General features: G+C 42.7%; 2 protein-coding genes across 2 annotated transcripts; both read right to left on the bottom strand.

The window, feature by feature from the left end:
• Positions 1-6,971: 6,971 nt before the first annotated feature.
• Positions 6,972-11,379, bottom strand: LOC103322578 (uncharacterized). The gene is made up of 2 exons (XM_089055516.1): positions 7,817-11,379; positions 6,972-7,587 (listed from the first exon to the last, which is right to left on the bottom strand). Exons 1-2 carry the CDS (start codon positions 11,372-11,374, stop codon positions 7,186-7,188), a joined length of 3,960 nt encoding a protein of 1,319 aa, XP_088911642.1. The 5' UTR covers positions 11,375-11,379; the 3' UTR covers positions 6,972-7,185.
• A 3,450-nt stretch (positions 11,380-14,829) lies between these two features.
• On the bottom strand, positions 14,830-21,108 carry LOC103335848 (uncharacterized). Its single transcript, XM_089055145.1, has 4 exons — positions 20,856-21,108; positions 20,337-20,671; positions 19,953-20,153; positions 14,830-16,431 (listed from the first exon to the last, which is right to left on the bottom strand). Exons 1-4 carry the CDS (start codon positions 21,106-21,108, stop codon positions 14,830-14,832), a joined length of 2,391 nt encoding a protein of 796 aa, XP_088911271.1.
• Positions 21,109-21,476: the final 368 nt, after the last annotated feature.

Here is a 21,476-nt window from a genome sequence, read left to right as displayed (position 1 = left end):
AACGTTTCAATATGGGACTTTGTGCAAACTGTTGTGGAGGTGACGCATGACAGTCCTAGGTTACTGTAGTTGAGAGCTTCGGCAACTACCTTTGGCGAGCAATTGTCGCATTAGAGGGGCATCATGGTGTTGTTTGATGTTATCATCGGTAGGCCTGTGCTGTTCGTGTCTTGATTCCCAATGCCAAATGTATTTGGTTAAATATGGTATAAACAGTAATCCCCTAGTTGCCGATCAACAAGTGGCTTATAGGATGGGAACTTTGTAAAAGGTCGAATAATTAAGCCGAGTAGTTCGGCATGGTGGGTGTCGTAGGCAGTCCCCCAAGTTCGCAAGCTAGAAGTTGCTTTGGCATAGGAGTAACCAGCTACGGGTGGGATGGATTGGGGTAAGCCTGTTCACAGTCGGCATGGGGAGTGGCGATCGGAGGGTAAGTCGTCATGCGCTTGGGAACGGAAGAACTTTCATGATTGGCACCGAGCATGCCGATCGGAAGGTGTGACGTCAAGCGTTTGGCGCGAAAAAGTCCTTGAGCGATCGACACAGAGCATGCCAATTGGAAAGTGTGACGTCATGTGCTTTAGTGTGCTAGTCCTTGCGCGATTGGCACGGGGTGTGCTGATCATAAGGTGTGGAGGCCATGCGTTTGGGTGCTTGTCCTTGCACGATTGGCACGCGAGCATCTTTGAGCGGAAGGTGTGACATCATGCGCTTGCTGCGCTCAAGTCCCGATGCGTGATCGCACGGAGCGTGCCCATCGGAAGGTGTGACGCGTCATGTGCTTATCGCGCTCAAGTCCTTACGCGATTGGCACGGAGCATGTCGATCGGAAGGTGTGACATCATGCACTTGCTGCATGCAAGTCCTTGTCGCGATCGGCGCGAGGCATGCCGATCGTAATGTGTGACATCATGCGCGCGTGTCGCGTGCAAGTTCTTCGCGATCGGCACGGGCATGCCGATCAAAAGTATGGCGTCATGCGCTAGCACACAACTCCTTGCTCGATCGGAAGGTATGACATCATGCGCCACGGCGCCGCGCCGATTATTGCGCGATCGGCCGGAGCATGCCAATTGGAAGGTGTGACGTCATGCCCTTGTCGTGCACAAGTCTTTGCGCGATTGGCACGGAGCATGCTAATCTGAAGGTATGACATCATGCGTTTGGCGAGCGCAAGTCCTTGCGCGATCGACACGGAGCTTGCCGATTGGAAGGTATGACATCATGCGCTTGGGCGCACGCCAGTCCTTGTGCAATCGGCACGGTGCATGCCGATCGGAAGGTGTGACGTCATGCACTTATCGCGCGCAAGTCCTTACGCAATTGGCACGGAGCATGTCGATAAGAAGGTGTGACGTCATGCACTTGCTACATGCAAGTCCTTGTGCGATCGGCACGGAGCATGCCGATCGGAATGTGTGACGTCATGCGCTTGTCGTGCGCAAGTCCTTGCGCGATCGGCATGGAGCATGCCGATCGAGAAGGTATGGCGTCATGCGCTTGGGCAGGCAACTCCTTGCTCGATCGGAAGGTATGACATCATGTGCTTGGCGCACGCCGTTCTTGCGCATGATGTCATACCTTCGATCGGCACCTTAGTTTTTTGGCATGATGTCATAGCGGTTTCCATCCCGATACCTTGTTTGATTTTGGCATGCCCCTTAGTTTTTTGCTTTGTGTTTGTAGATGTCTGAGAGTTCCGAAAGAGATGGACAAAGTCCCCACACTTTTAGTGGGGAGGAACTTGAGAGTGATAGGCATGAGGAGTGTGTGGGTACTGATGATGAAGATTCCAGTTCTGAGTATCTTGAGAGAGCCCACTTAGGGGGGATGTTATTGTGCCTTGTGTTGGGGAGGGTACCCAAACTTCGATAGATTATGGGAAGGTTCGGTATGAAGCGATGCAGGCTGAGTATGCAGTACTAGAGGCAACATGTGGTCTTGGATTGGCCCTCCCTCACACGCCTGAAAGTGAATCTAGCAATCAGGCGGGACCATCTGGGTTTGGAGTAGTGGTTGTAGCTTCTACTTCGGTAGGGGATATTCTTGTGGGTGTTCCATTACCGAAGAGAAATCTCTTAAATATGTATGAGTTGGAGGAGCTCAAGAGGGATTATGGAATTCATGAATACGTGGGTATGAGGTTGCCAACTGCTACCAATGTGGTAAGGTTTCTGCCTGATGGTTTAGTGATGATATTTTTGCAATGTATAAGTATGGCTTAAGGCATTGTTTCATCCACAGGTACAAATGATGCTTTGGCGAAGTTGGGTTATACGCTAAGGCAATATAACCCCAACTTTTGGATTGTTATTCATGGGGTGTATATAGCGTGGTGGTTGGCGAAGTTAGGAGAGTCAACTTTTGAGCAGTTTATGTATTTGTACTCTGTCTCCAGGCAAAGGGCAATTTTGGTGGGTTCGAGCCAGTGGTGAGAGAGGTTATTTCATAGGTCATAGGCCATCATCGCATAAGACATGGAGGAACCGGTGGTTCTTAGCCTTTGGTAATTGGGAGTGTGCACCGGGGAAGGTCGTCGACAGACATGTGTATGCTCATTTTCAATCAATAGGTCTTTGGTCGTGCTTTCTTGATTTTGTGTTTTGTTTGTCTTATGCTTGCATTATTTGTCATGCTTCCTGAATAATGTATAAGTGTGCTAACCAAAGTGTTTTCGTGCAGGTTCTGTAAAGTGTAGTCCCCAATCCAAGGAGAAAGAAGACGAGGTAGCCGTCGTGAGGAGGTTGTTGTTAGTGGAGGATCGGGAGTTCAGGAACTTGGTGACACCAAAAAATTTGCTGGAATCAGGGTTATTGCAAGGAAGTAAGTAAATTCCCCGTGTCCCCTTTATTTTTAGTGTGAATAACCCGAGATTGTGTTTTTGGCAGTGGCTAGAATTGTGAAGAGGGTGATGAAGGTGGTTGAGTCGCCAGAAAGGCCGAGAAGAGGCAAGCACAAGATTCTTGCCGAAGGCTGCAGAGGCCTTCGGAAGATCCAGTTCATGCCACAGGGAAGCGGTGGCAAGATGAGATGATTGGCTTGTTGCCGATGCTTGAGAAGAGAATGAGAGGATTGAAGGTGGCATACAAGGACGCGTTATGGGTGGTGAGCTCGAGATGCCCCTTCGACTTGGAGCAATTTGTTAAAGCTTCCTCTAGGCCTAGAGGAGCTGTTTCTGATGGTGCCGAAAAGGTAGATTTTCTTTGCGAATCGGTGGCGAGAAGAAAAAGCGACCCTTGCCATTCACCATCGAAGTGCCTATGGTGAACACCTTCCTTCTTGGGGTGAAGGTGGATCTTTGGGAGCTTTCTTGGACCAAGGCGACTACCTTTTACGATCGAGCACAAAGCGATCTTGGCGTTAGCCAGCGTAAGCTTTGAACCAATTTGTCATTCAATATGTGGTTCAATTTATTTTTGTATTTTTGACCAACGTTTTGGGTATTGCAGGCTTTTGGTGAGATGTATCGACCCAGCTAGGACAGATAAGGAAGTGGCGTTGTGAGGCGTCATTTTGAAGCGGTGGCCGCATCTTTGCTAAGGCACCGTAGCGATTAGGGAGAAGAATACCCTTCAACTAGGTGTCGAGTGGTCGGAGAGGGAGCCGAAAGATGCCAAGAGGAAGCAGTGGCGGAATAGGCAATGGAAGGTGGAAGAGGTGGCTGCCACTCGTGCCGAAGCTGTGGCCGAGTATAAAGGTTCGGACGAGTTCAAGAAACTTGTACTTGAAGCGATGGTGGAGGAGCAGTTTAGTTGGGAGAAGCTGGTGGCGAGGTTTAATCCAAATTTGGATATAAACTTTGATACCACTAGTGTGCCTCCTCCTATTCCTCCGGGCAGGGAGTTTATGCTTGCTTCTTTTCTCCAGGACATCACTTCACCCGAGGCCAAAGTGAGGCGAGTCTTGAGTGTCTTGATGGGGGCATGTGGCGAAGGAAGCCGGCGAGACGAGGATGTCCAGGTTACGTGTTGTAACTTTTATTAGTTGTTCGAAATAGTTTGAGTGTTGTTTAGCGCTCTTTTTGTATGGATGTTTGCCCTGCGATAAGGCAGGGTCATTTTGTTTTCTGTAGATTTCTTTTTGTCGAAGAATCATATGAATGGTTGAGTTCTATGTGGTTGAAAAGGTATATATAAAATGACCAAAAGTAAGTAATAGGATTTAGCCAAAGTCAGGCGTTTCATTAACTGGATGCCGAAAGGCAGTGACTACATATCACGTCTGAGCTTAAGGCTTGAGGCATAGGTGCTGAAGGCTTAAAAAACATAAAACCCTAAGGCATGGGTGTGTTCACTTGTGATAGTATTTGAGGTGATCAACGTTCCATAGGTGAGGCAAAGGTTTGCCATTTGTGTCGTGGAGCTGCGGAGCGAGAGGGTTATGGACCTTCAACGCGGAGGGTCCTCAGGACAATAAGGAAGAAGCGTAGTCAAGCTTCGAACACCGGTGTGGTGCCTGCCGAATGCTCTCCGATGCTTAAGTTAGCTATATATGGTAATTTTGGTAGAGTAACAGTAAATGTGAGAAAATAGTTACCCTTTTTACTTGGGCACTGTTCCCTATTTATAGGGAAGTGAAAACGAGAGTTTTGCAAAAGTTTCGATGTGAGACTTCATGCAAATTGTTGTGGAGGTGACGCGTGTCCACAGTCCTAGGTTCTGTAGTTGAGAGTTTTGGCAACTACCTTTGGCAGCAGTTGCCGCGTCAGAGGGGCATCATGGTGTTGTTTGATTTTATCATCGGTAGGCCTGTGCTGTTCGTGTCTTGATTCCCAATGCCAAATGTACTTACAAGTTTTCCTGTGCATTGAAATTCCTTCTGAAAAACTGAGTACGTTTTGAAAACAAATAAAGCAAGAGAGGGAGATAGAAGAAAAGCCATACCAACGTGGAAAGGCCGTCGGAAGAGAGACCAAAAGAGAGTAGAGAAGTGTAGGCCTCTATGAAAACCTGGTCACATTGCTTCACTATTTCTAAGCTTCTGAAGGTGATGTCTTTCTCATCTGCCATTCCCAGTCCTACTATGTACAACATCCCTCTCAGTCTCGCCCCTTTGATTGGTGTTCTTGTCTCCAACTGTCTTCCTTGTCTACCTTTGCTGAGGGTTTATGGTTTACTGTTGTTTTTGTGGGGCTTTTCTATCTTGCTAGGCTTGTTAAGTCCAACCATCCAACACAGTTTGCATGGGCCAGGCTGTAAAAGTTGGGGTCTTGACAACAAAATTTATTTATGAGATATTTATTCAAAAGGTCATTTTAACATTACATATTATATAAAAATTTATATAGATCCTATTTGTAAAGAAAAACCCAAGACTAGCCACTTGTCATTTTCTAATTTCTTCTTAATGAGTTAAAAATTTATATATATAAGAACCAATTAGAAAATAAAAAGTGGCTAGTTTTGAATTTTTCACTCCAAATATGCTCTATAAAAGCTTTTATATATTATGTCCTGCTAAACTGAGTTTATTAGTAAAATCTTATTTATTTATTTAATACCGACGAGTTAGCTGAAGCCCAACCTTGTTCTCCTACAATTGTTTTGACTATTGTATTTTTTTTTTTTTTTTTGGGGTCAAATATCAAGTCAAAGTGGAAGGTAGGGTTGATTTTCAAACGGATCAAAACGGAATCAGGGGATTCCCATTCCAAGCCCAAAAAAATTGGAATGAAAATTATTTTCCAAAAAATTTCAGAATTTAACATATTTTGGAAAATTTCATAAAATTCTTGAAAATATTAAGCATGTCTAACGATTTGAAAGGCTAAAATTGGCTCAAAATTGAAAAAATCAAACAAAAAACTATTATATGTATGACTTAGATGTTGTTATCGTTTATGAAATTACTCGCCTATGTCTATTTGGTCATATTTAGTTCAACATGAAATTAGTCATATGTGTAATCTAACGAGTATAGCCGACGGCTATACTATTTATAAAAAAAACAACCTCGGTAAAGCCGAATGGCTATACTCGCTTAAAAAAAAAAAAAAAAATCTCAAGTATAGCAGCTTGGCTATACTATTTATATATATATATATATTTTAAAAGGACGAGCTATACTATTTTTTTATAATAAAAAATTGTAGTATAGCTGCGCAAGTTGTACTCTTTAAGTATAAAAGGTGTATAGCCGCATGGTTATACTATTTACTAAAAAATATAATAAAAAAACGACCCCAGTATACTCATTAAAAAAAATTTAAAGTATAGCCGCTCGGAAACGACAGTCGAGGACTTCGTCGATTGTTCCATGGTATTGCACAATGACAATGACTCGTCGTCTTCAGTTGTGGAGGAAGACGTGGATTTCGATGCATCGTCGTCGTCATTTGGTTTGGACTTGGGATTTTTGATCTTTTGCTTCAATTATATGTTTCTCTTTGGATTTTAGTTGATTTAGGGAATGTATTTTACGGTTTGATGATCGATTTATCTTTTGTTACTATTTCAGTTATGGATCTCAGTTTTGTTTAACAATGTACTTCTATGACAGAGTGTTAATAAGATAGTTAACTGACAAAGTATTAACAATTTACTTCTATGACATAGTAATATTAACAAGATAGTTCAATGAAGTAATAGTTCTATGACATAATATTAACAATGTACTTTTATGAAGAGCCCCTCCTTGGTTCTCTCAAATTTTTTTGAAATAAATTGTTTGGGTTTTTTTTTTTTTTAAAAAAAAAAATCTTAGCTAGGCTTGTTTTGGTTTTGTTTTGAGTTTTGTGTGTTGACTTTGTTTAAGCTAATCAGTGACAATCATGTCATTTGTGGGAACATCAACACCAATTTCCTATGTAGTAAATTGGTTTTGGGTGTGTTTCTTAAGTGCATTCCATGTGGGTTTTTTATTTATTTATAATTTCAGCCCCTATTTTGGGTATAATAGTGAAGCTCTCTTTAATTTTCATAGTTTAATTGTTTATTGTTGATTTTGGAACGGTTTACACAGAGTATATAAAATTACTCGACAAAACCCTTGTTTTATTTCATTTTGTTTTACCTCGCAAGGATAAACAAGCTGTAAGGAAAATTCTCCAATACGTATTTAATGTTAAGGATAAACAAACTGTAAAGCATCCTAGATAAAGTCATACCATAGCGCACATGTGCATGAAATAAATTACAAGAAGGAAACATCTATGGAGAATCTTTCTTCTGAAAAAACACATTCTGATCAGGTAGCCAAAGGATCAAGAGCAAGCAATTCACCACATGTCATCATATGTACCGGCTTCGACAAATGCAGCATTTGAGTTGAGAGGAAATGCGAAACTTGTTTCATTGTTGGACGAGATTTCGGGCTGGAATTCAAGCATGAAAATGCTATCTTCACAAGAGAGACCACTTCGCTTGCAACTTGATGCGTAGGAGGGGAAATGCGTTGGTCCAAAACATCCACAATTGGTATTTGGTGGGCTGGTAATGTAGATGATGATGAGGAGGAGGAGGATGAAGAAGCTGATGAGAAAGATGAGAAAAGATCTCCAGGATGCTTTCCTATAATTATTTCCAATGTGACCACACCAAAGCTATAAACATCGCAGTTCTCATTCACTTCCATTGTGTACGCATAGCTCTGCTCAGAGAAAACCGCAGAGAAGTGGCATTATTAGTTTATAGACGTAACTATTCAATGGAATTTCAATGAAATTGTATCATGCATAAATCGAATTATTAGTTTATAGTCATATTTTCTAAATCAAAGAAGTGAAAATGTGTTTATGTTAACCACTCTTAATGATGAAAATGAAGCATTGGTCTAAAACCAAAATATATATATATATATATAGAGAACATGGAATTGCAATATTACCTAGGGCTATGTAGCCATATGTGCCTGCAGCGGCAGTCCAATTAGTTGAGTCTGGATTTAAAAACTTCGCAATGCCAAAGTCTGAAACGTAGGCCTCATATTCAGAATCCAACAAAATGTTCTTGCTTGAGATGTCACGATGTACAATCGGTGCTAAGCAATCGTGGTGCATGTAAGACAAGGCATGAGCTAAGCCTTTAACAATATTCACCCTTTTACTCCACCCCAACTCTTTAGCTTCTTCATCTTTGCTCAACATTGTGGCCAAGCAACCTCTTTCAAGATACTCATACACCAAAAACGAGTGTCGTTTATGTGCGCAGAAACCATAGAGCTTCACAATATTCCGATGTCTTATCTCACTGAGTGCCCTTACTTCATTCAAGAACTCCTCCTGAAATTCTGTCTCGCCATTCCATGGTAGATGGAGTTTCTTCACGGCCATTACATCTCCAGATGACAAATTCACTCTGTAGACGCTTCCATGTCCTCCTTTCCCAATGCAATATGTGGAATCAAAATCTTCTGTTGCCCTTATGATTTCATCATACATTGATTTTCCATCAAAATTTAAAACCGAAAAGGAAATTTCTCCATTCATGTGGTTTTGTTTAGTATCTTGATGCTTCTTCTTTCTTTGAACTATTACAAAGACAATTATAAAGAGAGCATATATAAGTACAAATACTGTTAGAACAGAGAATATGACCTTGTGGTCCTTTTTTGAGCCATGTGCATTGCAGGGTGGCAACAGAGCTCCAACGTTGCCACACAATCCTTTGTTCCCTTTCAATACTTCTGCTGCAGCTTCTCGAAATGCACTAATGTTGGGAAGGGGACCTTCCAAGTGATTGTAGGATATGTCAACGTACGACAAGCCGCGCATCTCTTCAAAACTTGATCGTATGGAACCCGAAAGATTGTTGTGGGAAAGATCAAGTGTCACCAAACTCTGCATACTGCCCATTTCTGATGGTATCTTACCTTCAAGTGAGTTATGACTTAAATCCAGGTCATTCAATTGAAATAACTTCCCCAACTTAAATGGAATTGTTTGAGCCAACTTGTTGTTGCTCAAATTCAAGTAGTGCAATCTGAGCAAGTCACCTAGAATGCTTGGAATTGACTCATTCAATTTGTTTGTTGACAAGTCAAGATATTCAAGATCATTGAATGATCTGAATTCCGATGGTATACAACCCGAAAGTTGATTTCCATTCAACATCAACTTCACCAACGAAGACAACTTCCCAAATTCTTTTGAGATCAACCCAACTAAATGATTTGAAGAAAGGTCCAGCACATGAATTTGGGTTGCGTTGCCAATCTCAGGTGGGATGAGACCACTTAAATTGTTGTAAGACAACTCTAGATCTAAAAGAGATTTCAAGTTCCCTATCTCCTTGGGAATCAAACCAGAAAGTTGATTGGAACGAAAGTACAACGTATTTAGGTTTATTAAGTTACCAATATCTGGAGGGATGAGACCACTTAAATTGTTGGAGGACAACTCTAGATCTAGAAGAGATTTCAAGTTCCCTATCTCCTTAGGAATCAAACCAGAAAGTTGATTGGAATGCAAGTACAAAGTGTTTAGCTTTATTAAGTTACCAATATCTGGAGGGATGAGACCACTTAAATTGTTGGAGGACAACTCTAGATCTAGAAGAGATTTCAAGTTCCCTATCTCCTTGGGAATCAAACCAGAAAGTTGATTGGAATACAAGTACAAAGTGTTTAGCTTTGTTAAATTACCAATATCTGGAGGGATGAGACCACTTAAATTGTTAGAGGACAACTCTAGATCTAGAAGAGATTTCAAGTTCCCTATCTCCTTGGGAATCAAACCAGAAAGTTGATTGGAATACAAGTACAAAGTGTTTAGCTTTGTTAAATTACCAATATCTTGAGGGATGAGACCACTTAAATTGTTGGAGGACAACTCTAGATCTAGAAGAGATTTCAAGTTCCCTATCTCCTTAGGAATCAAACCAGAAAGTTGATTGGAATACAAGTACAAAGTGTTTAGCTTTGTTAAATTACCAATATCTGGAGGGATGAGACCACTTAAATTGTTGGAGGACAACTCTAGATCTAGAAGAGATTTCAAGTTCCCTATCTCCTTAGGAATCAAACCAGAAAGTTGATTGGAATGCAAGTACAAAGTGTTTAGCTTTATTAAGTTACCAATATCTGGAGGGATGAGACCACTTAAATTGTTGGAGGACAACTCTAGATCTAGAAGAGATTTCAAGTTCCCTATCTCCTTTGGAATCAAACCAGAAAGTTGATTGGAATACAAGTACAAAGTGTTTAGCTTTGTTAAATTACCAATATCTGGAGGGATGAGACCACTTAAATTGTTGGAGGACAACTCTAGATCTAGAAGAGATTTCAAGTTCCCTATCTCCTTAGGAATCAAACCAGAAAGTTGATTGGAATGCAAGTACAAAGTGTTTAGCTTTATTAAGTTACCAATATCTGGAGGGATGAGACCACTTAAATTGTTGGAGGACAACTCTAGATCTAGAAGAGATTTCAAGTTCCCTATCTCCTTGGGAATCAAACCAGAAAGTTGATTGGAATACAAGTACAAAGTGTTTAGCTTTGTTAAATTACCAATATCTTGAGGGATGAGACCACTTAAATTGTTGGAGGACAACTCTAGATCTAGAAGAGATTTCAAGTTCCCTATCTCCTTAGGAATCAAACCAGAAAGTTGATTGGAATGCAAGTACAAAGTGTTTAGCTTTATTAAGTTACCAATATCTAGAGGGATGAGACCACTTAAATTGTTGGAGGACAACTCTAGATCTAGAAGAGATTTCAAGTTCCCTATCTCCTTGGGAATCAAACCAGAAAGTTGATTGGAATACAAGTACAAAGTGTTTAGCTTTGTTAAGTTACCAATATCTGGAGGGATGAGACCACTTAAATTGTTGTAGGACATCGCTAGATATTCAAGAGATTTCAGGTTGCCTATCTCATTGGGAATATTCCCAAAAAATTTATTTTCATAGAGACTAAGAAACCTAAGATTTCTTAGGAGACCGATTTCTGGTGGAATTCTCCTAGAGAACTGATTCTGGGAGAGATCGAGATGGTGGAGTTTGGAGAGGTAGCTGATTTGAGGTGGGATGGCATCAAAGAGTTTGTTCAAGCTGAGGTCAAGATATTCAAGACTAGGGAAGGACAAGAATGAAAACTCATGTAGCGTACCTTGAATACCACAAGTGGAAAGGTTTATCGTTCTGACACTTCCTGCTGAGTTGCATGAAACACCAGTCCAAGTGCATGGGCTTGTTCTTGGTTTTGGATTGCTACTGGAAGAATTTGTGGCATTAATATTATGAGTGGGAGGGTACCAGGTGAGATCATTGAGGGCTTTATTTGGAAATAAGCTGGCTTTCCATTTGAGAAGAGCCTTTGCTTCAGTATGAGAAGTAGAAGTAGCAGAAGGAAAAGCAACCCAATTTGGTGATGAAACATACAACAAGATGACAAGGCAATAAGGCAGGAAGCATAGTTTAGCGGAAGTTAAAGATGTCATGGTCATTGTTCATGCGGTATATGTATATTGTATGGCCGTGCCTTACTACTTATATATAGTATGGGTTAGTCTTTGGGGTTCAATTGAGCATTGAAAAGTCTTTCGGATCTCATCTATAATCAATTTTCTTTTGAGAAAAAGTCTCTGTCTTTCATTCTTTAAATTTAAATGCCAATTTTGTATTTTCTGGATGAAATAATGAAATGAAATTGATGGAGGTGAGAGATAACCATATGCATGACATAGGGGTTTAGATGTGTCCCACCCACCTAAATGCTCGACAAAGATTTATTTGTTTACTTCAAATCTCCCTATCCTCAAAATCAGGCCAAGTATTTTTTACTATTCAGTGAGCTTGCTGCTATTGTTAATAAAGAAGCTAACAAATTAAATGAAATTTAGATAAAAATTGCGTGCAAAAAGCCTGTTCCTTGTGCTCTTGAATAAGTTATCTTTCACCTCAGCAGTTGTTCTTAGAATGGCTGGAGTCAAAGTCTTTATCTCTCATTCTTTATAGTTATTGTTAAATGTCAATTTTGCATTTGCTGGACTGAATTAATGAAATAAAATGGATGGAAGTGAGAGCGTCATTGATGGTTTGTTTTGTCGTATATTGGATAAATTCATTTGATAATTGTGCTCCTTCGATGCCACTACTGATAATTAATTGTCAACTGAATTTTTTAATTTATCCCCATTTCATCCCCAATTCCCATTGATTCCCGCCATTGATGTTCAATAAAAGGCTATGTGAAGTCCTTGATTATTCCTTGTGCCAAAATCAACAGGTATGAGAGCCTGTTGCTTGTGCTCTTGATTAAGTTGTGTAAGAACTGATTTTTACACCTCAAATTAATAGTCAACTTAATTTTTTTAATTTATCAACACAAAATACATTGGTAATTTATTTGTTTGCTTGCTTTGTAGTTGAATGAAAGCTATTTCTTCATATTTGTTTTTTTTTTTTTTTAAAAAAAAAATCAATTATTCCCCTTGAACTTGTACATAACTTTTATTTTGCCCAATATTTTTTCAGTTGAGAAAATTCAGGATACTAACATTTTTTTAAAGTTAATCTACCCTCTAGTGCTAAATTTCCTTACATTCCAACTATTTTTCAATTTTTTTTTTTATTTTTATTTTTTTGCCAACGAAGAAAGTTTTATTAGAGACGAATAGCTAAGTTTACATCACTAGCTAAAATATCAAAGATCCACTCGGGCCACACTCGGTCCCAAATGTGGTTACCACCTACTCTAGACACAAAGGCCGCAACCTCGTGCGCTGCCTTATTACACTGACGGGGAGTAGCTAAAAAAACAACCTGTTGGAGCCTGCCAGCAAGCACCTTAATATCAAACACCATAGCCTCCACCGCAACATCGACTTGACGCTCCCTCTAAGCATCTGGATCAATTGCATCGAGTCAGATTCAATCTCCACATACACCAGTCGACCCCTAATGCAAGCCAGCAAGGCTTCTCTTATCTCCTCCGCCTCCATCATCAAGGCCATACTACCCCATAATCCCCCTACACCCCCTGTCTGCACCAGCCACCCATCAGAATCTCTAATAACCCAACCAGCCCCTCCCTTTTGCGTCTGCTGTAGCCAAGCTCCGTCACAATTAGCCTTAACCCAACCATGTGGCGGCTTAGTCCACGCAGTAGGCACCTGTTGAACATGATCTGGCAGATGAGGTAACTCGTTAATCAATGGCTTGGCAGCCATCCGGGCAGCCCGATACTCTTGTGCGCATGGAGACATCCCACCATCGTTGTAGGGTCCATGACAGAACCTTCAAACACTACACTATTTCTTGTTTTCCACAGCCTCCATAACCCAAAAACCACCACCTGTAAAATTTCTTGAGAGTTCTGATGCTTCTCATACTTCTGTAATAAGTTGTCCCAGCACTCACCTCCCCAATCAACTGTGAAGCATCCAGCTGTATGGAACTTCCAAACCAAAAAACTCTAGCATGCTCACTGATGCGCATATTTTATATTATATATTTAACCTCATTCTTAATATATTTTGGTTAATATTTTGGAAGAATTTTGATACTTTGAATTATATTTCTAATATAGGACTCTCGACTCCCTCTGGAGCAAAACATAATCAAATGGATGAATTTTGGAGTATTTCCAGTTGGAGGACGTTCGTGAGTCACTTGGCTTGATCGTATCAAAATTTAAGACTTTTCTACCAAGCGGTTATTTTCTGGCGATAAAATAAAGGAGCAGTGCTGCTGGAATAGTGACGATTTGGGCTTTTATTGTGTTTTGGAGCCCAAGATGACCTCAGATGGGTTCGTGGCCTTCTGAAGAAGTGTTCAGAACATTTTTATCTTTAAAACGAGCTATCTTGGGCCAAATTTGGAGGAGATTTGAGACCAAAACGTGGCTGGGCAGATTTGGGCAGATTCTCCTAATCCAATTTGGATTTTATATCCTAGTATTATCTTATTTTAACCTAGTTTCCTTGTGGGGATTGGGCAGCTAGGTTTTAGGAGGTATTTAAGCTCCTTTTCACAGCAATTTAGTGGACGCCCTTTTGACTTCTCTTTTGGCTTTTGAACGCGACTTTTGCTAGGATTTTGGAAGAACTTATACTTCAAGGTGTTTTCGATCTTTATTATTTTAATGAAGAACTTGATTATTTTTATTGTCAACATGCGTAACTAACTCTCTTTTGCTAGGGTGAGGCCACGAGCCTTAGCAAGAATATGTAGTTTCTGTCCAATTTGCTTATGATTATATGCATGCAGGTTTTCGAATTATTCATCACTGGGTTAAACTATCTAAGTGTCTTGATGCTTGATCACCATTAGGATGTTTAGAAAAGTAATTTGATGCAGTTTTGGTCGGAGGTCGGTCCCTGAAATTGACGAAGGCTTCTTGTGATTAATATGTGCAAGTTCACTTAGGATGAATACCACGTCTTAAGGGTTGCATGGTTTTTCAAAAGGTTTCATAGAACTTAATGAGTCATGTATGTTTAGATTTGATCCGAATACCACAGACGGATTGCATGTGTGATATACGCTCTATGTTGGGGGTCCAAGTAGGCATATATTAGGAATACCTAACCTTCGAAATATGCATGTATAGGTCATAAGTAATTGGGGGAACTATATAGAATTGTTAAGGTGACGGCGGATCCCTAGTGCTTTCTTAATTTGATTTCTAAAAACACAACTGTTTCTCTTGCTCTTAGCTTTAATTTTGCATATTGCCTTATTTTTATTAGTTAAATTCCTTTTAATTTAAGGTCTTCAAATCAAACATCTCAACTTTCTCTTTTGCAATAATTAATTAGAATTTGGTTGCTACGAGTTATTTAATAATCCCTGCGGAGAACAACCTTGCGAGAATCATTTATACTACAATAACCTTGTCATTCTTGTAAGTTTTGTAGGAGTTTTAACCCTGTTTGCGCAGGTATTAAAAAGCTCATTCACAGCCACAAAGGACGCAGGTATTATCAACATCAACCGATCGACGCCGCAAGTTTCCTTTTACTGCTAAAGCATTTCGACAGCTCCTCCAAACAAATGCTCGAAGTTTAGGCGGTACTTGCAATCTCCAAATGCTCTTCCAAAATTTCTTCCGATCATTTCCATAGCTGCACTCCTCTTCCGCTTTCCCCCCCAACTCACCACTTTTCCGTAAGGTTAGAGCAAGTTCATAGCCGGTACGAACTGAGTATCCACCATGCGTAGTAAAATGCCACACTAGTCTGTCATCACAGCCCCATCTGCTAAGAGGTAATGATAATATGGTCTGGGCTTCCACACTATTGAAACACGGCAAAATAAGATCTCGATTCCACATCTTCGTTTGATCGTCAATAAGTCCCTGCACCAAAACAGGTATTTCTGGGTGTCTAGAATAAATCTTAAAGGAAGAAGGGGAGGGTACCCATTTATCTATACAGGTACGAACTTGATGTCCATTGCCTATACGCCATCTCATGCGTGCCTCCAATATTTTCCGTCCTTGCAAAATACCCTTCCACCCCAACGACGTCCCACGACCACCACCAGCGCTCATGAAATCTGAGGATCTAAAATACTTGTCCCGATAAGTAGTGGCCAGCAGTGAGTCAGGGTGTTTGATAATTCGCCAACCAATTTTTGCAAGCATGGCTAGGTTGAAGCATCTAAGGTCCTGAAAGCCCATACCCCCAGCTTCTTTCAACATACTGAGACATTGCCAACCAACCCAGTGGATACCCTTATGCTCCTTGTGCCTCTTCCACCAATACCGAATGATCTCCCTCTCTATCTCCTTGCATAAATTAATGGGTAACTGAAAACATGACATAGCATAATTCGGCATAGCCATGGCCACGGCTTTGATTAGCACTTCCTTCCCAGCTTGCGATAAATATTGTTCAGACCACCCCATAAGCTTGGCATTAATTTTGTTGCGTACCTCCTCAAAGACCTGCTGTTTTGACGCACCAAAATCTGCAGAGAGGCCCAAATATCGTCTGAACCCATCCTTTTGTTGTACCTGTAATATTTCTCCCACTTGCTTCCGGACACGAGCTGGGCATTTTTTCCCAAACAAGAGGGAACTTTTATCAAAATTGATACACTGACCTGACCCCTTCTCATAGTCAACTAGAATATTTTTCAAGCACCTAGCCTCACGTTCATTAGCTTTGCAAAATATAACCGAATCATCGGCGAAGAACAAGTGTGAAATACTACCTCCTTGAGGATGAAATCGGAAGCCCTGCAAGGCACCCCGCTCTTCCTGCTTCTTAATCATAGCTGACAAGCCCTCGGCACATAATAAGAATAAGAAAGAAGACAAGGGATCACCCTGACGGAGACCCCGGGAAGGTAAAATATGTCCTGTAGCCTCACCATTAACAATCACACTATATGTTATAGTAGACACGCACTCCATGACCCAACTCCGAAAGACAGAATCAATTCCCAACCTTCTCATCATATGCTCCACAAATGGCCATTCAACCCGGTCATAAGCTTTTGCCATATCTAGTTTCAGAGCCAAACTGGATCTCCCCAGTTCACCTCCTTCCTAAGCGAATGAAGTATCTCGTGAACAATTAAAATATTATCTGTAATTAAGCGGTCTTCAATAAAGGCAGATTGATTGAGACTGATGATCTCAGGTAGCAAAACTTTGAGCCTAGCAGTTAAAATCTTGGATATAATTTTATACACCAAATTGCATAAAGCAATTGGTCTCCACTGTGTCATCTTCCTTGGAGTAGCAATCTTCGGCATCAAGACGAGATGAGTATGATTAAGAGTTCTATGAAGCTTCCCGGAGTGAAAAAAACTCTTGACCATTCCACTGATATCCTCACCAACCATGACAGACCCGTCCCCGAATTTCCCGTAACCCGAGATTTAACCTCGGAGACCCGGCATCATACCCACGCGGGTTCACTCCCTAAATCTACGCCTCGCTTTACCAAAGAGGATTAAGGGCACGAGACTTTCACAAATTTCGCGAGTCTCCCCAGAATTGAACATTTCCCAAAATTCCCACCTGCATAAAACACATTTATCACCCAACTGGTAGCATGCACAATATAATCTCATGCAATTTACACAAATGGCCTCCGGCCTTCAAATGATTCTAGCAAAACTGCCCACAGAGTTTTTAAAATAACTTAATACATCAAACATGCATATAACAAATTCAAAATCTATTTATGCACACCTTCACTCACTCAGTCTCCAGGATCAATCTCAATTCAACCAAGTTTCAGGACCAACAACCAGGTCCGAACCAATCTCAATAAGACCACCTAAGTGGGGTCTAATCTGTGGCTGCACCTAGTAACTTCAGCTGCCTCGCCCTTCTCATCGAGGATCAAGCCACACGTAGCTCTTTCGTATCTATCTATCCTGGCTCCTAATATCAAATAAACCATTACAGCCATACAAATACATACATTCTAATATTTATCCATCACAACACACCAAACACAATCACAATATCACCCTTCATACGACGGGACGCACCCGGCCTCGTATGAGGCCTCAACACGCGGCTAATCCAAAGACGCGTGCGACCTCACCACCGGGCTGCTACATTCTCACCAGCCCTCACACAATCACATCTCCTCATACGTCGGACGCACCCGCCACGTATGGGGTCTGCCAACACGCCGGCTAATCCAAAGACGCGTGCGACCACCACCGGGCTCGCTACATTCTCACCACCTCACACAATCACATCTCCTCATACGCCGGACGCACCCGCCACGTGGGTCCGCCAACACGCCGGCTAATCCAAAGACACGTGCGACCTCACCACCGGGCCGACTACATTCTCACCACCCTCACACAATCACATCTCCTCATACGCCGGGACGCACCCCACGATGGGGTCATCAACACGCCGGCTAATCCAAAGACGCGCGGCGACTCACCACCGGGCTCGCTACATTCTCACCACCCTCACACAATCACATCTCCTCATACGCCGGGACGCACCCGCCACGTATGGGTCTCAACACGCCGCTAATCCAAAGACGCGTGCGACTCACCACCGGGCTCGCTACATTCTCACCACCCTCACACAATCACATCTCCTCATACGCCGACGCACCCGCCACGTGGGTCCGCCAACACGCCGGCTAATCCAAAGACACGTGCGACTCACCACCGGGCTCGCTACATTCTCACCACCCTCACACAATCACATCTCCCGTCCATACGCCGGACGCACCCGCCACGTGATGGGGTCCGCAACACGCCGCTAATCCAAAGACGCTGCAGACCTCACCAGGCACGCTACATTCTCACCAGCCCTCACACAATCACATCTCCTCATACGCCGGGACGCACCCGCCACGTATGGGGTCTGCAACACGCCGCTAATCCAAAGACGCATGCGACTCACCACCGGGCTCGCTACATTCTCACCACCCTCACACAATCATATCTCCTCATACGCCGGACGCACCCGCCACGTATGGGGTCCGCAACACGCCGGCTAATCCAAAGACGCGTGCGACCTCACACCGGCTCGCTACATTCTCACCACCCTCACACAATCACATTATGGGGGTACGTGGGGTAGTGCGTATAGCACTGTAAGCTAACATTCAATCGCTTTATTTACCTTTATACATCCACACAATTAATTTTATAAAATATAATTTCTAATCTTATATAAACCTCAACAAATAAAGCATTCCATAAACTCCCCCATTTAAATTATTCAATTATATCCTAAATCCACAATGTCCATTTACTTCGACAACGCTCAAGACCTATCACTAAGGTCATTCTAACCCTCAAAGAAAGGTAAGACTCTCTCGGAAGTCTCACGGTCAACCTAAGGTCAAACGGGCCTGCGGGGCCCACAACCTCCAAATTCCGATCTGACAGTTCCTATAGGTTCTACAAGGTCTAGGACACACGTCCTGCAAGTTTGGTCCAGATCGGACGGTCGGATCGCTCACGATCGCACGATCGGACGGTTACTAAAACCCTAACCCTAGGGTTGGCATTTCCGGAGTATCCGGGACTCCATTTTTCGATCCGTCGAATCCTACACGATCCTGGTAAGACCTAGATCAACATATTATAACTTCAGGACCATCCAACGGTCCAAACCTAGCGAACCCGGAAAATACGCGATATGCGATATCCGTTCGGAACTCTAACGGTATCCAAAATGAGATCCGAGCATACCTACGTGCTCGTGACATCGAGAGGATCACAGTGGGACAAAAATGCCCTCAGCTACGCGCGCCGCCACACGCGCCGGCAGCGTGTGTGTCTAAAGCGATATCGCATCGCCGGAAAACTTCCAAATCGTGAGCCAAGACTCCTACCCTAGGTAATACACCTAATTTGGAGTCACTTTTGTTCTTGGACATACCCCAAAATTGACCGGAGGTGGCCGGAATCGCGATCGCAAAATCGGCTGAAACCTAACTCGAAAATCGGATGATCTGCACTCAAAATTGATGCAATCCTACCCAACCATCAGCTAGATCATGAAAAATAGGTAGGAATCCATACCTCAATCACCAGAAACGGTGGCCGGAGGAGGGAGATCGAGCCGTGAAGTTTCACAAAACCGCGCGATTCCGAGCTTTTTCCGGCGGATTCCGCCATTGCCGCCGGGATGGTCGGAAAGGTTGCCGGGTGACGGCGTTCGAACCCGACCGGCCAGTGGCCGGTGATGCACCGTGGTGGCGGACCCAAAAATGGCGTCGGTGAGCGGTGCTCGGGAGCTGCGCGGGAGGAGAGAGAAGGAGCACGCGAGAGAGAGAGAGAGAGAGAGAGAGTGACGGGGGCAATTCCGTCTTTTAACCAAAAACCCACTTCAAAATATTTACGATTATGCCACTGAGCTTCATTTGACCATATCTCTCTCGTTACGACTCCGATTCGAGCCCACTACGTGTCTACGGACTCATCTCACCGTGCTCTACGCAACGGTACAACCGGAATTCCCAAATTCCTTCCGGGTAAGAAAATGACTAAAATACCCCTATCCCACGGGTAATTTCTCAATTCCACTTAAATTAATTAAACATGGGATAAATTTGGGGTCGGGGTGTTACAAACCACATCCCAATACTGTTGGAAGAATTTCCCCGTAAATCCATCCGACCCAGATTTTGTAGGGTTCAAGGATTTCATCACTAGCCAAATCTCTTCAGATGAGATTTGCCGTGTCAAGCACGCATTCTCACGCATGGTCACCCGTGGCTGAACACAATCAGTAATGTACTCTATATTCGAAGGGGAACACGTGGTAAAAATCTCCTGAAAATAGGAAAGGATTAGTGGTTTAACTTCACTATCATCCGTACACCACCGTCCTGCAGAATCTTCTAAACCCACCATCCTATTTGCACGACGACGAGCAAGCGTCTTAGAATGAAAAAAATTTGTGTTCTTTTCTCCTTCATTAAGCCATTGGACTCGAGATTTCAGCTTCCAATATACCTCTTCCTCCCGGAACGCCTCTTTAAGGCTACTCTCCAACTGCAAGACCTCATCACGATCAAAGTCAGGAGCCAGATAAGTAGCTTTGAGTTGTTGCTGTAAGAGAGCAATAGTAGCCTTGGAACTTCTCCATTCACTTCTTCTCCAATCCAAAATCCCCTTCCTAACCCAAAGATAATTTCCAAATCTATAGCCCCTTGACCCCGAAACTGCTCGCATCATCTCTCTTCTACCACTTTTCGCACCCCTCCAATCCCCAATGAGGATCAAAATAAATCTTTTACGCCATTTCCTACCGGACCTTGGGTTTGTAGTAAGAGCAAGACATGGTCGAGCTGCACCACCACATGATGTATCAGAGCAGCCGGATACAGTGTAACCCATTGATCATTCCCAAAACCCCTATCCAAGCGTTCCATTATGCCTCCCTCCTGCCGCCTGTTCCTCCAAGTAAACGGATGGCCCACATATCCCAAATCCAACAGGTGACTATTCACTGCAAACATGGAAAAATCATACAAGCTTCGTTCCTTCGTGGCAAACCCCCACGCTTCTCAGATACGTCCATAATATCATTGAAATCTCCCATAAGTAGGCAAGCCTCCTGACACTGGGCCATCCTATCCTGTAACATTTGCCATTGTGATCTCCGTACTCGCTCATCAGTACTTGCATACACTGCAAAGAAGCGCCACTTGGCACCATTCTCCTCATCCTTGATCACAACCTCAATAAAAAAATCAGCATACTTGAGTAATACAACCTGTGACATCTCCTTCCAGAATAAACACAATCCTCCACTCAAGCCCCGAGGCTCAACCGCATGCATAAATTGCATACCTAACTGACGTTTTAAATACCCATAGCGTTGACTCAGATTTTTTGTTTCTAGGAGGATCACTATGTCGGACTTTGGAGCCTAACTTGCTCCTTCAAACTCAAACTGTCATAACACTCCCGATACCCGACAGCCCAGGACTATGATCCTCATAATGCTCGCGGAGACTCGAGTCCGGTCTCCGCTTCTTGAATTAGAGTATCGTCAAAAGTTATCTCCCTTCGAGATCCCATACGCCTATCCTCCACAAGCGACACCAACCGAATACCAAGACACCTCCTTTTATCCATACTGTCATTCTC

This window comes from Prunus mume, linkage group LG6 (assembly GCF_029339155.1).
Source record: "Prunus mume cultivar Tortuosa linkage group LG6, ASM2933915v1, whole genome shotgun sequence".
NCBI lineage: Eukaryota > Viridiplantae > Streptophyta > Magnoliopsida > Rosales > Rosaceae > Prunus > Prunus mume.
This window is presented reverse-complemented; position numbering and strand designations above follow the sequence as displayed.

What these genes read in the sequence shown, in the direction of transcription:
- LOC103335848 (XM_089055145.1), bottom strand. Translation starts at nt 21,108, where the DNA reads ATGTCACAGGTTGTATTACTCAAGTATGCTGATTTTTTTATTGAGGTT. An exon ending in AGGCGTTCCGGGAGGAAGAG is followed by an intron (nt 20,154 to 20,336) that starts GTATATTGGAAG and finishes TCCTATTTTCAG; the next exon opens with GAGATTTTTACCACGTGTTC. An exon ending in TCCAACAGTATTGGGATGTG is followed by an intron (nt 16,432 to 19,952) that starts GTTTGTAACACC and finishes TCATTCGCTTAG; the next exon opens with GAAGGAGGTGAACTGGGGAG.
- LOC103322578 (XM_089055516.1), bottom strand. Translation starts at nt 11,374, where the DNA reads ATGACATCTTTAACTTCCGCTAAACTATGCTTCCTGCCTTATTGCCTT. An exon ending in ACATAGCCCTAGGTAATATT is followed by an intron (nt 7,588 to 7,816) that starts GCAATTCCATGT and finishes TTCTCTGAGCAG; the next exon opens with AGCTATGCGTACACAATGGA.